This window comes from Manis javanica, chromosome 3 (assembly GCF_040802235.1).
Source record: "Manis javanica isolate MJ-LG chromosome 3, MJ_LKY, whole genome shotgun sequence".
Lineage (NCBI taxonomy): Eukaryota > Metazoa > Chordata > Mammalia > Pholidota > Manidae > Manis > Manis javanica.
In genome coordinates this window covers 13,230,444-13,251,980 of record NC_133158.1, presented here as the reverse complement: position 1 = coordinate 13,251,980, position 21,537 = coordinate 13,230,444, and the positions used below count along the sequence as shown (strand labels likewise).

General features: G+C 45.2%; 1 protein-coding gene across 24 annotated transcripts in view; it reads left to right on the top strand.

The window, feature by feature from the left end:
* MAGI1 (membrane associated guanylate kinase, WW and PDZ domain containing 1) overlaps positions 1-21,537 on the top strand; it is a 589,008-nt gene that overhangs the window by 510,710 nt on the left and 56,761 nt on the right. For all 24 annotated transcript variants that reach the window (XM_073230855.1, XM_073230854.1, XM_073230852.1 and 21 more), the window contains one exon: positions 394-1,014. In XM_073230855.1, coding sequence (XP_073086956.1) covers positions 394-1,014 — 621 coding nt within the window. The remainder of the gene's footprint in view (positions 1-393; positions 1,015-21,537) is intronic.

The window sequence follows — 21,537 nt, the reverse complement described above, 5'->3', positions numbered from 1 at the left end:
ACCTTTGAAGCCCTTTTAACTCTGGGGACGTGCTAGAGTGCAGTAGAGTCCAGTAAAGCAGTAATTTACTAAAAATGTAGATCCATTTGAAAAAAATGAATTTTAAATTCAGATTTCTGCAGGGAGATTTTTTTTTTCCAGCAGAAACCTCCAATATTCTTTCAGTGATCATTATATTTCCATTAGCAGCAAGGATGCTATGTGCTAAGAGAATGCCTTATTAGCCGTGAAAATAATTATTGGAGGCAGTCTCTTTCTGCCCTATAGTACCATCCCAAATGCACTTTTCAGTTCAGTTTCCTATTGGTAGGATTCTATAGTATTAGTTTGATACGGCTTTTCTGAATACTGCTTTTTTTTTTTTAACCCCAAACTCTGACCTTTTTTTTGCAGGAGATGTAATTGTCAGTGTGAATGACACCTGTGTTTTGGGACACACGCATGCACAAGTTGTGAAAATCTTCCAGTCGATCCCTATTGGTGCCAGCGTGGACCTTGAACTCTGCCGAGGTTATCCACTGCCTTTTGACCCTGATGACCCCAATACAAGTTTAGTGACCTCGGTGGCCATTTTGGATAAAGAACCAATTATTGTGAATGGGCAAGAAACCTATGATTCGCCAGCCAGTCACAGTAGCAAAACAGGCAAAGTCAACAGCATGAAGGACGCCAGGCCAAGCAGCCCTGCTGATGTGGCCTCAAACGGTTCCCATGGTTACCCTAACGACACTGTCTCTTTGGCTTCCTCCATAGCCACACAGCCAGAACTCATAACGGTTCATATAGTCAAAGGGCCGATGGGCTTTGGTTTTACTATTGCAGACAGTCCTGGGGGTGGAGGCCAAAGAGTGAAACAGATTGTTGACAGTCCAAGGTGCCGAGGCCTGAAAGAGGGGGATCTTATTGTGGAAGTTAATAAGAAGAATGTGCAGGCCATGACTCACAATCAGGTCGTGGATATGCTGATAGAGTGTCCAAAGGGAAGTGAGGTCACATTGTTGGTGCAACGAGGAGGTATGTAGGTTTATTTTGTTCTTTGATTTTTTTTCTTAATCCATTGTTTTACTTGCTGGTTATTTGGAGCTTTTTAAATGTCTTCTCCTTAAAGATCATTTTCATTTAAATATTTGCAAATACATTCAAAATGCCCTCTGGTTTCTCCAAATGCTAGCCTCTTTAGAAGAAAGGTTGTGTGTATACATTAGGTTAAACGGGTAGACCACCTGATACTTTTAAATGTAAATCAGAGTGTGCCTTTTAAAAAAACTTGAAACCTTTATCCTTTAAGTTTCCTGAACCTGGCCTGCATAAGATGCATGCAAAATATGGCTCTCAGCCATGCTTACAGGCTCCGCTCATGCTTCGCTCCCTTCCTCACTACGCTTTAGCCACCTGGCTTCTTCTCTGAACTGCCTTTAGTGCTCCAAGCTCTTTCTGTCTCACCTTTGCACTTCCTGTCCCCTCCTCTCAGAACACTCTTTTTTCAGCTCTTCTCTTGGCTCGCTCTGTATCATTCAAGTGTCCTCCTGAGAGAGGGCTTCCCTGATCACTTATTTTAGTAGCCCCCACCAACACTTCATGTAATCTCTTTTTTATCACAAGTCGTTATTTTGTATAATTACTCACTTTTTCACTAGAATCCACTATCCATAAAGCCAGGGCCCCTGTCTACATGTTGACAGCTATATCCCTAGCATTTCACATAACACTTGACTCTTGCTAGGTGTTTATGAATGAATGGCTATTGAATGAATGAATGAATCATTTATACTTGACAGGAACAACAGCCCCATCAATTGTATTAAAGGCAAATTTCAACAAATCCACATTTTGATGAAGTGGCTAAGGCTCTCAGAGAAGTGGTGTGTTCTAAAGCTTGAGTCATTAGACTTCTTTTTTTCCCCTACCTGTAGCCCCCCAGCCCTGCCCCCTCAGAATTCCCAGGACCTCACACTGAGAAATATTATCCACAGTATTGAAATGTCTTGCTCTTGCATTTGCTTTTGTGACCTGTCTTGACTGGTCACCTCCCACAATGGGCATGAGATTGGCTGTGCCCCCAGTTGAAAGGGAAGGAGCGACACACAGCAGCAATTCACTGGAGAATTCCGCTTTATTAGGAAAAGGTGCTGGGTTATATAGGAAGGGGCATGAATTGATTGAGGTGTCACTTCTACGGGGCTGGTGGCTGGTGGCTAGGTGCTGGGATTGGGAGGGGGGCGAGAGGTGACTGGGCTTCAGGTGGCGCCGGCGGGAACTGAGGACCCCGAAGAGAAGCCGGAAGTTTGCCATCTTACTGGTGGGGGCCCTTCATTCCCCCCTTTCTCCTCTATGGGGTTGTGGACGTTGCTTTCTCTCTGACTGCTTCCTGCTGAACGGGGGCGGAGAAGGGAGTGAGGGCTTGAGGACTGGGAGGAAAGGGTTGATAGGACTCCTCGCAGTAAGGACGAGTAGGTGTGGACTTCTTCAGGTTGGAAATCAATGAAGGTTCCCTGTAACCATAGGTCGAGGATCTGTTGATTCCAATGGTGCCAAGAGGATATGGGTGTCAGGAGCCAGGCGTCTGCGGCCATTGTTTCCAGGAACAGTTTCCAGTGGAGAGAGGGGTCCATCTCAGCGTGTGGTGAGGAGGTCACGTGAGGGTGAGGGATCTTCTGTGGCCAGAAGCTGGTAGTTCCTGAGTAAAAGCTGGTTGAAAGCTTGATTAGAGATTTTTCCAACTTGGGATTTGATGACCTTTATTATACAGGGTAAGAAGAGACAGGCGAGAAGAATGATTATTATGGGGCCTGCAATGGGCCAGAGCTGGGTGAGGAGGGGGTTTGTTAGTATTAAAGAGAATGGGTGGGAATTGGAAGCAGAGTGGAGGCTGGAGGCAAGGTCAGTGAGTTTGGTGATGTCAGTTTCTACAATGCCGGATTGGTTGATGTAATAGCAGCACTCTTCCCGGAGGAAGACGCAGGTGCCAGCCTTCTTGGCTGTAAGCAGATCTAGGGCCCCCCGGTTTTGAAGGGTGACCTTAGCTAGCGAAGTGACCTGTCTTTAGAGAGAGGCTAGGGAATCGGCAGTGGATGTCAGGGCTCCCTCAAGTTTGGCGTTGAGATCTCTAACTGCCCATAGAGAGTGACCCAAGGCTTCTCCCGAAAACCCTGCCCCAATGGCTGAGGTGATCAAAGAGATACTGACCATGATGGGAAGGAAAGCAGCTCTTTTTGAGCGCGAGGGCAAGGGAGGTTGGAGCTCAAGAAATTCTGCCATGCTGTAAAGTGTAAGCCGTGGGATTAGGATGACGAAAATGCAGGGTGTATTGGAGTTGAGAGGCAGTGAGTTGAAAAGACTGCCATTACACCAAAAGAAGTGTCCCGGTTGCGTAAAAGTCTTAGAGCCGGAGGTAGGGGTGTAGATAGAGAGGCAGTGAAGTGCGCTGGAGGGGGGTGGAGTTGGGCCTACACAGTGGTGGATGGTGAGATTATCTGCGTATTCTGGTTCCCATAGGGGTATGTCTGCCAGGGGGCAGAGGGGTTGTCCTTCTGCATGGAAGGAGTAGTTGGAAATATTAAGGGGCACGGCGGCCAGCAGTGGGCGCTGTAGTGATGCGCACAAGAAACAATTGGCAGTGTTGAGGGTGTGGTTGAGAAAGATGGTGGTGTCCTGAATGAGTTGTAACGAAAAGTAGGAGAAATGGGAAGAGGGGCGGGGATCAGAAGATGAAGAGGCGCCGTCAAGAGTTTGGATAATGACTTTTTCGGAATGTCTGATATCTGATGCAACTTGAGAGATCTGGGAATGAGAGGGAACATACTTTCGAGAGATATGAAGGGTACCGTGGGGGGTCGAGGACCCCCCCCTAGTAAACTGAGGCTGTGACTCTGGCAGCCCATCGAGAGTCCCAGGGATCTGGGATTGATAAGGAGAGTGAGCCATTGGGATATTTCATGAAACGGTTGGAGGAGTAATACTGTGGGTACTGGAAGTCACCCATGTAGTGAATGGTGCAAGACCAGTAGGGACATCTCCTGTAGGTGTCTGGCCATCGCCTGCAATAGGCTTGTCTTTGGTCATAGAGGTAGCAGAGGTAGGGAGATTAAGGGTAGCTGTTAGTGAACACTTCGGTGGAGGGAGGAAAGTGGAGGTATAAAGGCTCAGAGCAGCCTTTCAGAGGGCAGTCTGATGTGGCAATTAGGGCAGTAACTTTTGTTTGATGCTGTGTGTAAGTCTGTCTGACTTTGAATCGCCATACAAAGGAGGCTGGGGTGGCGGGGAAGACAATAGGAATGAGGAAAAAAAGCAAGAGAGCGGTAAAGGAGGAAAAAGTCATGATTCGGATATGGATGGCAAAGGGGGTGAACTGGAGATGTGGAGTTTCAAGGGATCAGAAGGATGAGGCGTGGTAGAGTAGACAGTGTCTTGGGCTGTATCCGAAGGACTCTGGATTGTGACTGATGGGTCTTGGGTATCCAGAGAAGGTGGGTCCTGGGTATTTGGTATCAACCTGGAGATATGAATCCAAGGGGTGACAGAGTTATCAGGCAGTGAGAGCTTGGCGGCCGAGGGGTGCAGAAAATAACTGGCTGTGGACCTTCCCATTTTGGTAGTGGAAGGGCCATATTGGGAGGAATTGGTCCTTTGTGGGAAGGGAGCTCCGGGGGTAGAATCGGGCGGCCGTACATGATCTCAAAGGGCGACAAGAAGGAAGGTTTCTTTGGGAGGGGCCGAATGCGGAGTAGAGCTAAGGGAAGTAAGCGAACCCAGTCAAGGTGTAGTTCTAGAGATAGTTTGGTCAGGATGTCCTTTAGAGTCCTATTGGCTCTTTCTACTTTTCCTGAAGCTTGTGGTCGATAAGGACAACATAAATGCCAGGGGAGCGAGAGCGACTTGGAGAGATTCTGGATAATTTGGGCAGTGAACTCAGGGCCGTTATCTGATTGGAGGGAAGTGGGCATCCCGAACCTAGGAAAGATCTGGGTGAGGAGGACAGAGGCAACTGCGGACGCTCGTTTGTTAGCGGTGGGGAAAGCTTCGACCCATCCTGAAAATGTGTCTACTAACATGAGTAGGTATCTGGTACGCCATACAGGGGGCATGTTAGTGAAGTCTATTTGCCAATCTGCAGCAGGGACATTATGCCTTGCTTGATGAGCTGGGAAGGGTCAGGCCTTGAGGGGGGTATTAGGGTTAGTGTGTTGGCAGATGGTGCACCTGCAGGTGATTTGGTTAAGTAGGGTTTTGTCTTCAGGAGAGAGAGAAAAAAAAGATTGTAAAAAATGGATCAAGGATTGGGGGCTGGGATTGAACAGATCGTGTAAGAGGCTGAAGAGAGACTCTTTGTCCTGGGAACAGAGGGTGTCTTGTGATAAGGCTAAAACCGCAAGGGCAGACGGATTGTTGTCTGGTGTGTCTTCTGATAGGGCAACTGACTGGGCTACTCTGTCGGCTTTGTTGTTCCCTCTTGCAATGGGGGAGTCATCCTTTTGATGTGATTTGCAGTGGACTATGCCTAGTCGGTGTGGGAGTTGTGAAGCCTCTAGAAGTTTAGTAATTAAGGCTGAATTAGTTATGGAATTTCCTTTTGTGGTGAGGAGGCCTCGTTCTTTCCATACTGCCGCGTGAGACAAGAGTATGTGGAATATGTATTTGGAGTCAGTGTACAGTGTGAGAGACGTGACCCGGGCCAGAGTGCAAGCTCTGGTGGCTGCAATGAGTTCGGCCTGTTGATTGGTTGTACCAGGGGGTAGGGCTCGTGCCTCAATGACGTCTTCAAGGGAGACTACTGTGTATCCTGCGTAGTGGGTGCCCTCATGTTTAAAGGAGGACCCTTCAGTAAACCAGATGAGGTCGGAGTGTGAGAGGGCTCCTTCGGAGATCGTGGAGTGGCACGGAAGGAAGTTGTGAAGGGCTTCCAGGCAATCATGCGAGGGAGTATGAGGAGAGTAGGGCAGAGGAAGAAGAGTGGCCGGATTCAGGGGCTGGCAGGGGAGTTTTGGAGGAAAAAGGACAGTAAAGTCAGGAGTCTGGAGGAAGGGAGAGTCTATAAACTTTTGTAGGTTAAGAGATCTTCTAGGTGATGTGGGGACAGAATGGTAAGGGGCGCCCTGAATGTCAGTTTATGAGCTGCCTTCTGCAAGAGCTCTCTAGCGGCTAATGCTCATAGGCAGGGGGCCCATCTCTGAACTGTGGGGTCTAATTGCTTGGAGAGATAAGCTACTGGGGCAAAGGATGGGCCATAATATTGGCCTAGGACTCCTAGAGCTTGACTGGACCTCTCATGAATGTATAATGAGAAGGGCTTTGACAAATCAGGAAGATGGAGAGCTGGGGCTTCCACAAGGGCTTGACGGAGCTTAATGAAGGAGTGTCAGGGTGAGGAGGATAATGGTTCTTTAGGGGGGCCCTTGCTGAGGTCGTATAGGGGTCTTGCCAACAGGGAGAAGTTAGGGATCTACACTCTAAAATATCTAGCCAGGCCTAGAAAGGAAAGGATTTCTGTCTTGGTTTTGGCAACGGGCAGGTCAGAGAGGAGCCGTTTTCTGTCTAAGGTAATGGACTTTCTTTGTTGAGATAGAAGGAATCTGAGGTAAGTGACAGGAGGGGAAGAGATTTCAGCTTTGACGGGGGATACTCGGTAACCTCTGGAAGCTAGAAGGTTAAGTAGGGAGGCAGTGTCAAGTTGAGACTGTTCTCACGAGGGACTGCAGAGTAGAAGATTGTCCACATATTGTAATAAGGTGAACTTGGAGTGATCATGATGAAACTGTTTGAGGTCCTGAGCTAGGACCTGTCTAAAAATATGGGGACTATCTCGGAAGCTTTGTGGCAAAACTGTCCAAGTGAGTTGTTCAGAATGTCTTGTGTATGGGTCCATCTAGGTGAAGGCGAAAAAATCTTGGGAGGAGGGGTCCAGAGGGATAGGAAAAATGTGTCTTTGAGATCTAGGACTGAGAAGTGGGAGGCCGAGGCAGGGATCTGCGATTAAAGGGTGTATGGATTTCGAACTAAGGGATGGATAGGGACAACAGCTATGTTGATGAGGCGAAGGTCTTGGACAAGGCAGAAAGATCTGTTGGTTTTTTTAACAGCTAATATGGGGGTATTAAACGGGGAGTGAGTGGGTCTTAAGTAATTTTTGTTTAAGAGATCTTGAATGATGGGTTGGAGGCCTATGAGGGCTGAAGTGGTTAGGGGGTATTGGGCCTGACAGATATACTGAGAGGGGTCACGTAATTTGATAGAGGCAGGAGGACATAGAGCCACGGAGGGGCTTGTAATGTCCCAAACTTTGGGATTTACAGGGTGTATGAGGGCGGAACCTGAGCTTTCATTGGGTAGAGGGGGGTTGTCGGCTATGAGGGCCATCAGAAAGGGAGCACTGGGGGCTGTGGGAGTGGATATAGTTATGGAAACGTGGAGGAGAGAAAGGATGTCCCGTCCTAGTAAAGGGATGGGACACTGGGGCATAACCAGGAAGGAGTGGGAGAAAGGTATGGGATTGTCTTGGATTGTGCATAAAACGGGGGGGGGGGGGTGTTAATGGGAAAATCTGTTTACCTCTTACCCCGACTATAGGCGTAATGGCTGGCATGGTAGGGCCCTGGTATTCTCGCAAGACTGAGAAGGTGGCTCCTGTATCTAGGAGGAAGGAGATGGGGCGACCGTCTACTGTTAAAGTAACCCTGGGCTCCTGTTTGGTGATGGAAATGGTCAGGCGAGATGCCCCCGGGCCCCGTCAATCTTATTCTGCCAGCCCCACTACAGCGGGCTTAGGATGGGTGTTGTTCATCCAGCCTCCCCTTCGGGTGGTTGGGCAATCAGACCCCCAGTGGCCCTTTTTGTGGCATCTGGGGCATGGGGTGGTAGGAGATCTGGGGGACGGCACGCCCTTGACCAATGTCCCTCTTTTCCGCACTTGAAACATGCTCCTGGGGGGGGCTTGTTTGTAGAGAGGTGCCCAGGTTGTGGTTTTATCAGCTGGGCCAACATCTGGAAATTGGCCTGATCAGCCTTTTGTTTATGGCGTTCTTTCTCCTCCTCCCGGTTATAGAAGACTTTAAAGGCCACTGTTAGGATCTCAGTCTGTGGGGTAGCAGGGCCCTGTTCTAACTTTTTGAGTTTAGCTTTAATGTCAGGGTAGCTTTGAGCTAGAAAGTATGTCATAAGACATGTCTTCCTTCAGGTGTTTCTGGGTCCAGGCTGGTATACTGTAATAGGGCTTGAGTGAGTCTAAGAACTCGGAGGGGGTTTTGTCTCTCTTTTGAATTATGTCTTGGAGCTTTTGAAAACTGACTACTTTACGAGCTGCTTTTTTCAGACCTGCTATTAAGCAGGAGGCAAAAATATCTCAAGAGCGGAGACCCACTGCGGTGTTATAATCCCAGTGTGGGTCTTGTTCAGGGACAGCAGTGGGGCCAGGGGAATAGGTGGGGTCAGTCCTGTGGGTTTCGGTAGCGTGCGTTTGGGCGAAGTCCCAAACTCGTTTACGCTCTTCAGGGAGGAGAGTATTGGCCAGGAGCGTGAAAATGTCATGATGCGTGAGGCTGTAAGACTGGAGGGTCCATTGAAACTCCCTGATGTATGTCGTGGGATCAGTGGAAAAGGAACCTAGGCGTTTCTCTATTTGGGCTAAATCTCCTAAGGGGAAAAGTACGTGAACACGCACATGCGTTCGGATCCTGCTACTTCTCGGAGGGGGGCGATAATTTTGGGAGGCCCTCGGGACCGGGTCTGAGGGGGACTGAAGGGTTCTGGCTCAGTCTGTGCGGGGGAAACAAGTGATGGGGGCAAAGCCGTGATAATTTTGGGAGGCCCTCGGGACCGAGTCTGAGGGGGCAAAGATGGAGGAGGCTCCTGGAACTTAGTTTGAGGGGGCCTGAAAGGCTCAGGCTCGATCTTCGGGAGGGGGGGAGGTGAGGAGGATGGAGGAGGAGCGGGTGAGGTGGGGGAGGAGATGGTGGTGGAAGGAGGGAAGGAGGGGGAAGGGAGAGGACAGGAGGCTTCTGCGGGGGTGGAGGCAGCGGCGGTGGCGGCGGTAGAGGAAGGGGGAGGGGCTGTTGTAGGAGGAGAAGGGGAAGGGAGAGGACGGGAGGCCTCCGTGGGGAAAGAGGCAGCCACGGTGGTGGAGGGTGGAGGGGTTGTAGGAGGGGGAGGGGCCGAAGGGGGAAGCCTGTATGGCAGAGGCTCGTCGACCAGGTCAAAGGTAATCGAAGAGGGACTGGTAGTGTGGGGAGGGGAGGGAGACGGCTTGCAGGCTAGGAGAACTTGGGAGGGGGCGGGGGAAGGAGGAGGCAGAAAGCTTCGATATAGGGAATCTCCTTCCATTTTTTCAGGCGCTGGCAGTAGTTAAAAAGATCGCGAGTGATGTTAGGATCAAGAGTTCCCCCTACAGGCCATTGGTTGTTATTGTCTAGGGGGTATGTCGGCCAATCTTGGGAGCAATATTTACGGAGAAGTTTTGGTTTTATGTCAGGCATCAGGGAGAGGGTAGCCAGATGCTTAAGCAGGCATTCAAGAGGTGAACTTTCAGGGAGGGATGAGGAGGCTCCCATGGCTAAAGGACAGAGAAGGAGACAAACAGGGGAAGACGAACGGAAATCCTCGGACTGGAGGCAGACCACAAGGAGACAAAGGGTGTCCCCGATGATCCTTGGTGGTCTGCGGAAACTCGTATACAAGTCAGAATTTCTTAGGAAGTGTGGGTCGTCACCCAGACTTCCCTAAGAAGGCAGAGTGCCAGAGTCACGAGGTACCTAGCGCTAGGAATTTTCGGCAGACAGAACAGATTTTGGCGGATGGAACAGAAGGAGGAGGGGGGAAAAAAGGGAGCATTCTCATCTGCAAAGGAGTCACCTCATTTATGGCTGTTGAGGGTGGGCCTGAGGGCCTGCCGCAGCAGTGAAGGCCTGAGGCAGGGATTTATGACTGTTGGAGGAGGGGCCTGAGGGTCCACCGCAACCGTGAAGGCCTGAGGCAGGGAGAGTTCCCTCCTCATCCCCGAGCGTCAGGGCCTTGCCGGACAATCACGGTCAGTGGCACTGCGATAGCTCAGGGAAGAGTGGCCCACTCCGGGGGGAAAACTTACCTAAAGGCCAGAGAGGAGTGGTGAGTGTGATGAGCCAGCACCGGAAAAAGAGGACGAGGGCAAGCTGCTGCTGGTGTCGGGGGGAAGACGGGGCCCAGTTGGGGTGTCCCGTCTCCCGGGTTTCAGCACCAATGAAAGGAAAGGAGTGACACACAGCAGCAATTCACCGGAGAAATCCGCTTTATTAGGGAAAGGTGCTGGGTTATATAGGAAGGGGCATGGGGTGATTGTGGTGTTACTTCTACGGGGCTGGTGGCTGTTGGCTAGGTGCTGGGATTGGGAGGGGGGCGAGAGGTGATTGGGCTTCAGGTGGCGCTGGCGGGAACTGAGGACCCCCCGAAGAGAAGCCGGAAGTTTGCCATCTTACTGGTGGGGGCCCTTCACCAGTCCTTGCCAAAATGATTTGATTCATGCACAACATATTCTGACCCTGTGATAAGTGATCAAAAATCAAACTTTTATTCTCTCTTGGTTCCGTTGCAGCAGAGCAGCTCATTTATGTCAAAGCAGCCATGTTCTCATGCTGTCAGGAAGCCCTATGTTGTGATCAATTTGATTGGAGTCACCAGAAGGAAATCCAAAATTCAGAGCAGCTGTCTATGAGAGTAAAAATGCTCTGTCAACTCTCCTTGAACAGTTATAAAATCCATTGTGCACACGGTTTTATTTTTTTTTAATGTTAAGTCCATTGACATTTCAAAGTCTCTTCTTGTACCTACATCACTTGACCGCAGAGATAAATTGTCTTTTAAATAGTGGTTAAGATGCAGTAGGAAGTGACTTCAGCATACGAATGATGTTGAGGGGGAAGACACCTGGCGCTTATTGATAAGTTGGCCATTTACAAAGTAGTTTTCATATCGGCACATGCCTCTCACCTCGTTTTTTGCCATGTACTGAAAGGTAGGGGAAGCCTCCCCACGGAAGTGACTGAGAAGTTCACCTCACGCCTCTGGATTCCAGTGCAGTGCTCCGCCTGCTTCATCTGAAGATCACTGATGTTGGTAACTTCTGACTCCAGTGGCCAATAACTTGGAAACTTTTAGACAACTCTTAAAATACTTTTAAAGAACTGTTGGTTTGTTGGGGGGGCCTCTGTTTCAGCTACTGCTCATTTGACAGTCACAAGCCACCTGGTCTCCTAACCTGATATATTTGCTCCTTCATTTCTTTCATTTCACTGTACTCAGTTTTTTTCTGTTTTTATTAAATTCACTTTTAAGGGGGCCAAAAAATAAAGTCTCATTACAATCTCCTAATGGTTACTGGAACCATATTGTAGTGAATGAATATGCCCAAATAAGCAAACAGTTGATTATAGAAACATACCGTTGATTTCAAATATGTTTGCATTCTCTCTTCTTAATGTCTACAACCTCCTTTTTCTTAATGCCATTACATTTTATAACATTAAATTAATATGGAAAGATGTAGAATATATTGCCACATTAATTAATATCTACATAGTTTATACCAGGACCTGAGTAATCACTGTAACATCAGCAGTCTTTAAAATATGCCTTATGCCTGATGTTTGATTTATGTATTTGAAAGAAGGTCTGCACATCGGTAGTTGGCAGGCCAACCCCATCTACTATTAATCTTCCCAGAAAGCATATACGTATATTTGTTTCTGCCAAACATTTGTTATTTGAATTGGGGCTAACATTTTAATCATCACTCCTGTTTGGTGGGGATGTAAATGAGAAGGTTTGACTAAGCAACAAAGACAGCAGCTAGATTAAATGAGAAAGTAAATGGCGACTTCCTGATTTTTTCTAATGAATCTCATTTCTGTCAGAACTGTGCATAAGCAGAATTGATAAACTCAACAATTTTCTTGATTCTCAGGAAATCAAATTTTGAGGATAGAGGCTTCTGATGGCTTAAAGAACTGGCCTTTTCCACTTTGAAGCAGAACTGGTTCTGTTTCTGTTTCGTTTTAATTCTTAATCTCCCAGGCTTAGTTTTCATATTTGTCATTCTCAAGATCAGGCACATTTTGGTTGTTAGTATTTTTCATTCCCCCCACACGCTGCCCACAGACTTGGAAACCAAGCAGAGATACAATTGAAATATGATTTGTAAATCTCTGGGGTCAGTTTCCTGGGTGAGGCTCACAGTTGTTGGGGGTGTCCACCCCCATGCTCTGGCAGCTGAGACCATGACTGATTTGTTTCCAAGGCTTTTCCCTGTAAACATGTCCCTACCTGCTGGTCCCTCTGTCAGGTTCTTTAAGGGGCAGCCCCTTCTTCCCATGCCTGGCTTGTCCTGTCTTCTCCCTCTGCTGGCCAGTCAGGAAAATGTTTTTCATTTTTAAATTTTCTACATAGTATTTGCATTCAGACACTCCGTCACCTGACATCAACATGGGTCTAGATTTTTTTTGAGATGTTTGGAAAATCTCACTAGGAAATGACTCTTTTTTTTTACTTAAAAAAAAGAGATTATATTATATGAGGCAAAATTACCTGTGCACCTCTGAGTAAAATATTTTGTATATTTGGCAAATTTATACCAATGAGTAGGTGGGGTACTCATTAAGACAAAATTTTGGGTTGAGTAAGAATATTCTGTTTCAAGATATTTGACAATATTTTGTGAAAGTGGAAATTGTATGTTTTGCTTTGGAAAGAAAGTACCTGGCGAAGAGGAAGGCTGAACTGGGGATGCCAGCGGCCCACCTCTATTTCTTTCTACCTCTGACTCGGTTACTATTCCTGTGCTGAGATTCATTTTTTAATTAAAAAAGAGTATTTTGAGTTAGGTCCTCTTTATGGTGACCCCTTTTGGCTCTAATTTTATGCAAAGGCCTCACTGATGTGTTAAAAAGCCAAAATTCAACAGAGTAAGTCTTAAAGATTCTATTTTCTTTGTCCAGTGATTCATGAATGGGGCAGCATCCCTTTCTAGCAGACAGAAAGGAACTCCAGGGCGCTGTACAAAATGGAAGACTCCTATAGGCAGAAGGGAGTGGGAATAAGGAGGTTGCACAAGCAAAAAAAAAAGGCAGTTTGGTTATTGCAAAGTTCCTTTCCCTTAGGGGATGGCAAGGGTATGTGGGTATATCAGGCAGATTATCTGACTAGTGCTGAGCAGGTGATTCCAGATTGACTGGTTTAAGATTTCATTACTGGGAGAAGCTGAACTATATAATTAGGTAGTAAATCTTGGTGTGGTTCCACGGGGCTTAGCATAAGTGACTCCATTTTGGGCCTGTTGTCTTGTTTTTAACAGTCCCCCTCATTTTCATCAGTCTCAGCTAACTGAGAGATGGAATGAAAATTCAAGGTATTATGCTCACTCTCAGATACTGCTTGGAAGTTCTCAAAAATTTGTTGATCCTTTGTGTCTTTTTGCTGACTCTGTGGTTTTCATGGGTAACGACTTCAGGTTTCCATTTTTTTAAGTCAGTCACTCTCCTGGTTCCTTTTCTTACGTTCCATTCTTAGAGAGATCATTTACTTGGTGGAGGACAGCTGCAAGCATGGCTTTAAAGTTTTTTGAGAGAATATAGTGTAGCAACGAGCATGCAGTTAACCCTTGAACAACATGGGTTAGAATTGGGCAGATCCACTTATATGTGGATTTTTTTCAATAAATGTATTGGAAATTTTTTTGGAGATTTGGCACAGTTTGAAAAAAATATTTTCTTTTCTCTAGCTTACTTTTTTGTAAAAATATGTAAACATAATGCATATAATGTACAAAAATAAGTGTTGATCAACGATGTTACTGATAAGGCTTCTGGTGAATAGTAGGCTCTTAGTAGTTAAGTTTTGGGGGAGTCAGAAGTTACATGTGAATTTTTTACTGTGTGTTAGATTGATGCCTCTGACCTCCATATTTTTCAAGGGTCAACTACATCATGATTATTATAAACAGGATAATTCCCTATGTCCGGAGCATACTCGAGTCATGGTCCCCAAGATCCAAAGCAGTCAGAATCAAAGAGTCAAAGAAAGACCTCATTGAAGGACTCAACTTTTCTAGGCCAACTGGCATCTTCAGTGATCTTACATAGTTGAATCTCAATCTCCCCAAAAGTCTTAATCCAGGTGCAAAAAATGGTATTGGCAATAGTGCAGCTCTGTTCAGCTCAAAGATAATCAAGGGCAATCCTGTCATAAAAACAACTGTGGCCAGGGAGTCTAGGAATTTTGGGGGACAGCTGTGCCTTAACAGCAGATTCTGCAATGTCGTAGAGAGTTAGGGACAGGTCTCTGATCAGAACCGCATTTGCATTTACTTCTAGCCAGGGGAGCCGTGGTCTGCCAAAGGAGGCTCATTCTGCGTGATGACTGCCTTGTGGTAATTCCTGTTGTGTTGTTTTTAACAAAGGTGTAGAGAAAAGAGCACAAGATTCCAGAGCTACAGGCTGCAAGTTCAAATCCCAGCTCCTACTTTGATTTGCTTGGTGACCCTAGGCAAGTCACCTGAAAAAATACAAAACTGATGATAGTTACTTTGCACATGTGAGTGTGTATGAGGGAAATAAAATCAGGTAGCATCAGTGCTAACTGCTGACACAGAAGTAGTTACACCATAAATTAATGGTATTTTTCTGGTAATGCCTAATATCAGAAACAACTGGGAAGGGGTGGTGGCTTTTTAAAAAAAAAAAAAAAGTTTAGCCCAGACCTATATTATCTTAATCAAAGTGCATGACCACCACACATCTATATTTTTTAGAAGCTCCACTGGCAATTCTGTTCGTACAACCAGAGTTGTAACCATGTTAGGCCCCTGCCTTCATGGATCCCATAGTTTTGGTTCTATGACATATAACTTGGGAGGAAATAAGTTTATAAAACTAAACAAAATTTCATTTCCGAGTCATACTCTTCTTTTAAAGTCTACTTTATGTAAGCAACAGATTTCTCTTTTCCTTAAGACCCATTTTAGCTCCTGAATTCTATATTTTTCTATTTTAGAGGAGGAGACTAATAGGGAGGATTTGATTTCAGAGATGGTGGTTTTGAGCAAAATTTCTCAGTGGCTTTTGCTGATCACAATAGTAACAGAAGCGATGCTGTGCCTCCCAGCTTGCAGAAACTGTATACTGCACAGTTTGTCAGGTCACTAAGTAACTTTAGGACCTGAGTATTCTGGAAGGATGTGGGAGGGAGACGAGGAGTAAAAGAGTATGTCCATCTTTTACTCTTGTATCCGTGGAACCTCCTGGAGAACCTGGTGTGTGGTAAGGTCTCAGTGAATGCTAGCTGAATATTAAACTTGCACCACATGTCATAACAGGAAATTAATTGCATAGCTTTACAGTCATATATCATAATTTTAGGAAGATGATAAAGAGATATTAAAAGGCAAAAAATTAGATATGAAATGGTGGTGGCGATGCTAGTGGTCATCACCACTGTCACTGACTGAGTACTCACTGGGTGTCAAGCTTGTTACTGCAGTACAAGTCATAAACATGCACATGTGTAAATACACTGTCAGGATGCTCCACTGTTGCGGCTGCAGTGAACTGCCATCAGTTTGCAGTGCTATTCTGAGTAGCATTGTCTGGAAGGTAAAGGCAGTGATTCTTAGCCCCTATGTTAGGGGGAAAAAATTCAAAAGCATTGTTTTTGTTTTTGGTGATGAAACATCAAAGCTAAATTTGCTTAGTGTGCAAAGGGGAAACTTTTGGTTTGGTTGGACAAAGCATGTATAAGACGACTCCTTGCTCAAATCATTTGTAATAACAATAAACATTTCCCTAATGTGCCAGGCAGAGTTGGTTCTAAGCAATTTATATATCATAATTCAAAAGAGCCCTCTGAAGTAAGTAAAACCTTAGTTCCATTTTAGAGGATACTGAAGTCCGAAGAGGTTAGATGATTTACCCAGAATCACTCAGAAGCTGATTAGAGACTAAATCGGGATTTGAACCCTGTAGTTTTGGTAGTTAAGAGGAGCTCTTAACTACCATGCTAAGCAGCCTCTTGGCTTATAGACAAGAATCTCCAGTACCATAACTGTTGAGGAGTATATCTTACAGATGAATGAATGAGGTCTTAAGTTCCTGGGCAAATTGATGTGACTTAATTTTCATCAAAATTTACTGGTGATATTTAGTTCATTAAATCATCATTGATCCAAATAGGGAAAGCAATATCTAATCTCATCATTTAAACATCATTAGCTTTAGATCCTCTTTGTATGTGTGTGTTTCCTTCTGAAATGATGCAAAACCATCATAATTAGACCTTCCGTGAGCTGTGCGCCAGGAAATTAAGCCTGGGTGATCAGCGCCCTCTTCTCTTTACCCTCTGGTCTTAGACTGCAGAATGAATTGCAAATTGCACCACTTAAGTATTTGACTCCCAGAATCTCTCAAATTGAGCTGCAGGGCCTCCAAAAGGAAATCATGTTGCTTGCAGAGTGACATCTTCATAGTGATACATTCATATCAGCTAATGCTGTTAGCTCTCTCTTCTCTGCATGCCCAGGCTGGGTGTGCTTCCCACCTCTCCCCTCGCCTTTGCTGTCAGTCATACACCACCGGGCCTTGCAGCAGATCTCAATGCTTCCTACAATCCATTCTCCAGCCAGAGGGATTTAAAGTCAGTTGAACCACATCACTCCTCATGTCAGAATGGCTTCCCATCATCCAGAGTAAACTCCTTAGAGGCCATTCTTTTCCCTCTGTTCTGTATCTTTCTTCTCCCAGGAGCCACAGGGTTCTCTCTCACATGTCCCTCAGGCTTCTACTCAGAGGCCCCTTCCTCTGAGAGACCTGCTCTCACCCCTCCATAGAAAACCAAGGGCACCCACCACAGTCACTTTCTGCTCAGCCCTCCTCCCCCACGGCACTTACACTGACTTGTGATCTCCATGAGAGGAGGGATCTGGTCTCACTGATGCAGGGTTCTTGTTTGCAGAGTCAAAGAATGAACTTAGCAAACACGCAAGGTAGGAGAGCCAGGGTAGAGGCTTTTATTTAGAGATTACAGTGAGAGGACAGAGCTCCTGGCTCATGTCACGAGGGGACAAGCGAGTCCGTGGTTGGCTCGTTGTCTAGGGGTTTTATGCGCAGTTGAGGATTCTCAGGAATGGGAGTAAAGGGCTAGGGGTGCAGACTTGTTGAGTGGTCCCAGAATGCTCATTTTTGATGAGTAACAGAAGAAATTTGCTGCTCTGATTCTTTCTCAGGATAGCAGTTTCCCTCTGGGAACATATCAATTAAGACTGCCTGCCCTGCCCCCAAGGTGGGCTGGGCTGTTCCTGTTTGCTAGAGTGTGTTAGGAATATTACTTCTTGACTTTTTAGGCTGTTTATAGTTGGGTGTGCTTAGTAAATTGATCTTTTGCTCAGGTTGCAGATTACTTGATTAGGATTACAGAATGAAAAACAGCACATAGGTACAGTTAAAAATAAACTAGGCCTTTTAGCAGGCTAAGATAAAATTTACAGTGTCATGATCTAACTGATACAGTGAAGTCACAGGTTATGCTGAGATACACTCTTCTTTATCTGCAGAACACTCAAACATTCCAGGACAAGTTGCTCCTGGCCTTTTGAGCTTTAACTGATTTCAATGAAGAATGTCTATATTCCTAGTCTGGTGTCTTTACCCTAAAGAATTAGTGTGACTCAGACTTTGTGTAACACTTAACAGAGTTTCGATAAGGACTTCTTTGCACATTGTTACATTGTTCTGACTGTAATTATCTTGTGTTGCCTCTTTTTTTCCTCTGGAGTCCCTTACCCTACTCTGCCTACACCCACGGTCCCTGTCTCATCACCACTTAATACCCACCATTAAAATCGTGCCTGGCACATTAAAGGTCTTCATACATATGTTAAATGAAAAATATGAATGCATGTCAGCCTCTTTGTTTCCTCAAATCCTCAAGAGAACTTCCTGAGGCGAGACTGCTGATTCGCAGCTGAGGGTATTGTCAGCAGGAGATTGCCCACCTCAAAATCACACCCCAAAAGGTGAGAGCCTGACTCCCAACCGCAGAGAGTCAGAGCCAGAGGCCAAGACACTGGAGAACCATGTCAGTGAATCATGCTGGCCCAGTAGGCACATTCTCCAGGATCCACTGCAGGTGTCACAAGCTACATGTGGCTATTTAATTAATTTAAAGTTGCAACAGTGTGAAAGGCAGTTCTTTGATCCAACTGGCCACATTTCAAGAGCTCAGTAGCCACGTGTGGCTAGTGGGTCCCTTATGGGATAATGATGTTACAGGAAATTTCCATCCTCTCAGAACGTGCTTCAGCCAGTGCTGGCCTGTAGGTTTTGATGATTTTACCCTCAAAAGTGAAATGTTCAATATCCTTTTTTCACCCTTTCCCTTGTTTTTATATCTTTGAATGAAAGAAAAATACGGAATTCAAGGCAACTTCATGGTGAATGGATTTTCTTTTAAACAGAATAATGATAATAGGTCCTATTTGGTTAATTCTTTCCATACGTAGATACAGCTCTAGGCTCTTTACATGTGTTAACTAGATGTCAGGGGGTCACAAGGAATTGAGAGTCTGAGAACTTAAAAGGCTAGTAAAGTATTAGCACTTGGGGCAAACTGCACTATCTGAACGACAGTCTTAAATTTTAGCAGGGATTTGGAAGCCTGCACTAACTGGGAATTAGATCGGACATGTTTAAGGAGCTTCCTTAAAATGATTTTTTATCATGTAGAGAATTTAATGCAAAAAGAGGAAGAAACTTTAAAATGCAAGGAAAAAAATCACCTTAAATTCTTATGTGTAGGATAATACATAATCCTCCACATGAGCTATTAGCTTACAGTTTATCACAACTCTGTTTAAAACAGGAAGATGTTAAAGTCTCCTTGGTGTATTTATCTTATTTGGTATCTCAAACTTATTGACTGCCTTGCCTACCTTTAAGTTTTTTTTTACTAACTGATTGGTTTTCCTAGTGATTTTAGAAGCTGAGTCCTCTTGTCAGATCTGCTGTGATGCCTAATGTCTTCCTGGCTGTTAGAAGTTGTTCAACTTAAAATTAGCAAACTTCCTCGCACCTCCATCGTGCTAAACAGGATGGCATTTCCATTTGCTATTAAGGAGCCTTCTGGCCTTTATTAGTGATGCAGTTTTATGTTGCTATTTTGGTTTATTGGCCATGGTTGAAAGTTCTCAAGGATTTTGAGAATTCTTTATGGAATATTAAGTCACATTTATATTTGAGATGATTTATAGCAAGAGATAAGATAAATATAAAAATGTCTCCATTTCAGTTCTGTCTTTCATTATGTATGGCATACAACTTAGCCCTTACTTTCAACTTCTTAAGGAACTCTGATATTTGGTCTTACGGTTTTTAGTGGATTTTTGGTCTTATAATTTTTAAACTTACTTTTTCTGACATTTATGTGCTGTTTTAGACTTGATTGGATGGTTTGGTTTTATTCAGAAATGCAGGCTGGTTGCCACACCTAAAACTTCTGCACTATTTTCTGTGAAACACTGTCTCATCTTCCTTGATGGTAAATTTGATCTACTGAGTACTTGCTTTTGTGCATTATTGTAAATGTGTGTATGATTTATAGTTCTCATTAAGGAGTAGTAACATCGCCTCACCTATCTGGAAGAATGAAGGAATTTCAAGCTAGAATTATTGGCATGACTGACAGGCTGCAGAATGTCCTTATGTGCTTCTACTTACGAGGCTGAATTTGAATGTAAAATAGTTACTTTGTTTTCCCTTTTTGGGGGGGACAAATTTATTAATATTGTGTACCAGGCATTATCTAGGTACCAGAAAATGGGGCAGGATCATCAGCAAACAAAACAAACACACTCCTGATTTCATGAAGCTTTTATTCTGGAGGAAGGAAAGGGCAGAAATAAACAGATGAACAAGAAAATTAACAGCCAGGGACAAGCACCGTGAAGAAAATAAACCCGGGTGAAATGAGCAAGAATGACAGGGTGGGCATGAGTGGGTGGCTTTAGATGAGGCAGCAAGATTTGAGTGACTCCAGGGAAGGGAGCAGCATTCCAGGAGGAAGGGCCAGTCAGTGCAAAGGCCCTGAGAAAGAAGTGGACTAGAGGCAAGTGTAACACAAGACAGTAAGCTGGGGGTGTGGTGGATGGAGTTGGGAGATTAGGCGCCAGGGTCAGGACCTCAAGTTTCACTTTCAGTATGAGCCTGGTTTCAAGCAGTAAAGGGACAAGATCTCATTGATATTTTTAGACAGTCTCTCTGGCTATGCGTGAAGAATATATTTTAGACAAGCAGGTGTGGAAAGGGGGAGACCTGTTAGGACTCCTGGCAGTGGTTTGAGAAGGGTGTTGGCAGCTTGCATTAGAGTGATAATAACAGGGACAGAGGGTAGTCAGTGATTTGGGATATGTTTCATAGAATCAAAAGGACTTGTTAAGTTTACATGGGAATAGGGATGTGCAAACTTCCTGCAAAGGTCCAGATAGTAACTCTTTTAGCTGCTCAGGCCATACAGTCTCTTCATCACTGCTCTATTCCTTGTAAGCAATGAACTGGCTATGTTCCAAGAAAACATTATTTGGTCCACAGGCTGTGGTTTGCCAGCCCCTGTTGAAGAAGAAAAGGAAAAGCAAGGAGCCAGAAATGACCCTTGGGTGTTTGGCCTGGTCAGTGTCTATCTAAGATTTGAGTGCTAGGCTAGAGGTGGGTAGACTTTGACTTCTGGAATCAGAGGTTCCTTCGCAGACCTGTTAAACGTGAAATGCCCATTTGACATTCAAGTAGAGGAGAAATGTAGATATTTTCTTGGGGTCTGGGCTTCTGGGTGGAAAGGTTAAGGTGGGAAAGAGATCCATTGATGAGCTATTGTCTTATTAATGAGTGTGCTCTGGACTGTGAGCTCTGTATGCTCCAGATGTGAGCTGTGTGTAGCTGGTTTTCATTTGTTAATTCCATAGTCCTAATAATACCTGTGACAAGCCTCTTTCCTGTTGAACCATACCTGTTCTTAATAATCAATTGAGAATTGAGCACATTCTGTGGGCACAGCTCTAATATAAGGGGTACTCCCAATCTAGTTAGGGAACCAAGACTTACATGTGAATTTGCCAGCAGTAACATGTAGTCTGAACCTGTGCTACATGTTTCTTGGATAAGAAGTGAATCACGGAGGATGAGAGATGACAGCAGAGTCTTTTTGAGTGATGTGAGGCTGAAGCAGAGTGTCTCAACCTCAGCACTATTGACCTTCTGGGCCAGATCATTCTCTGGGGTCTGTCCTGTACATTGTAAGGTGTTTACGAGCATCTCTGGTGTCTACCCAGTAGGTGCCAGTAGCACAACTGCCTCCATCCCCGCCCCCACTCCAAGTTGTGACAGGTAAAAATGTATCCAGATGTTGACAAATGATACCTACTGGGGGGCAAAATTGCTCTACTGAGAACTAACCAGAGCTTTGAAGTATAGGCAGGATTTAGAGCTGCAAACTGGTCGTTCATGGCAGTATTTGGCATGGCCCACTTGCATATTTTTAGTTGCA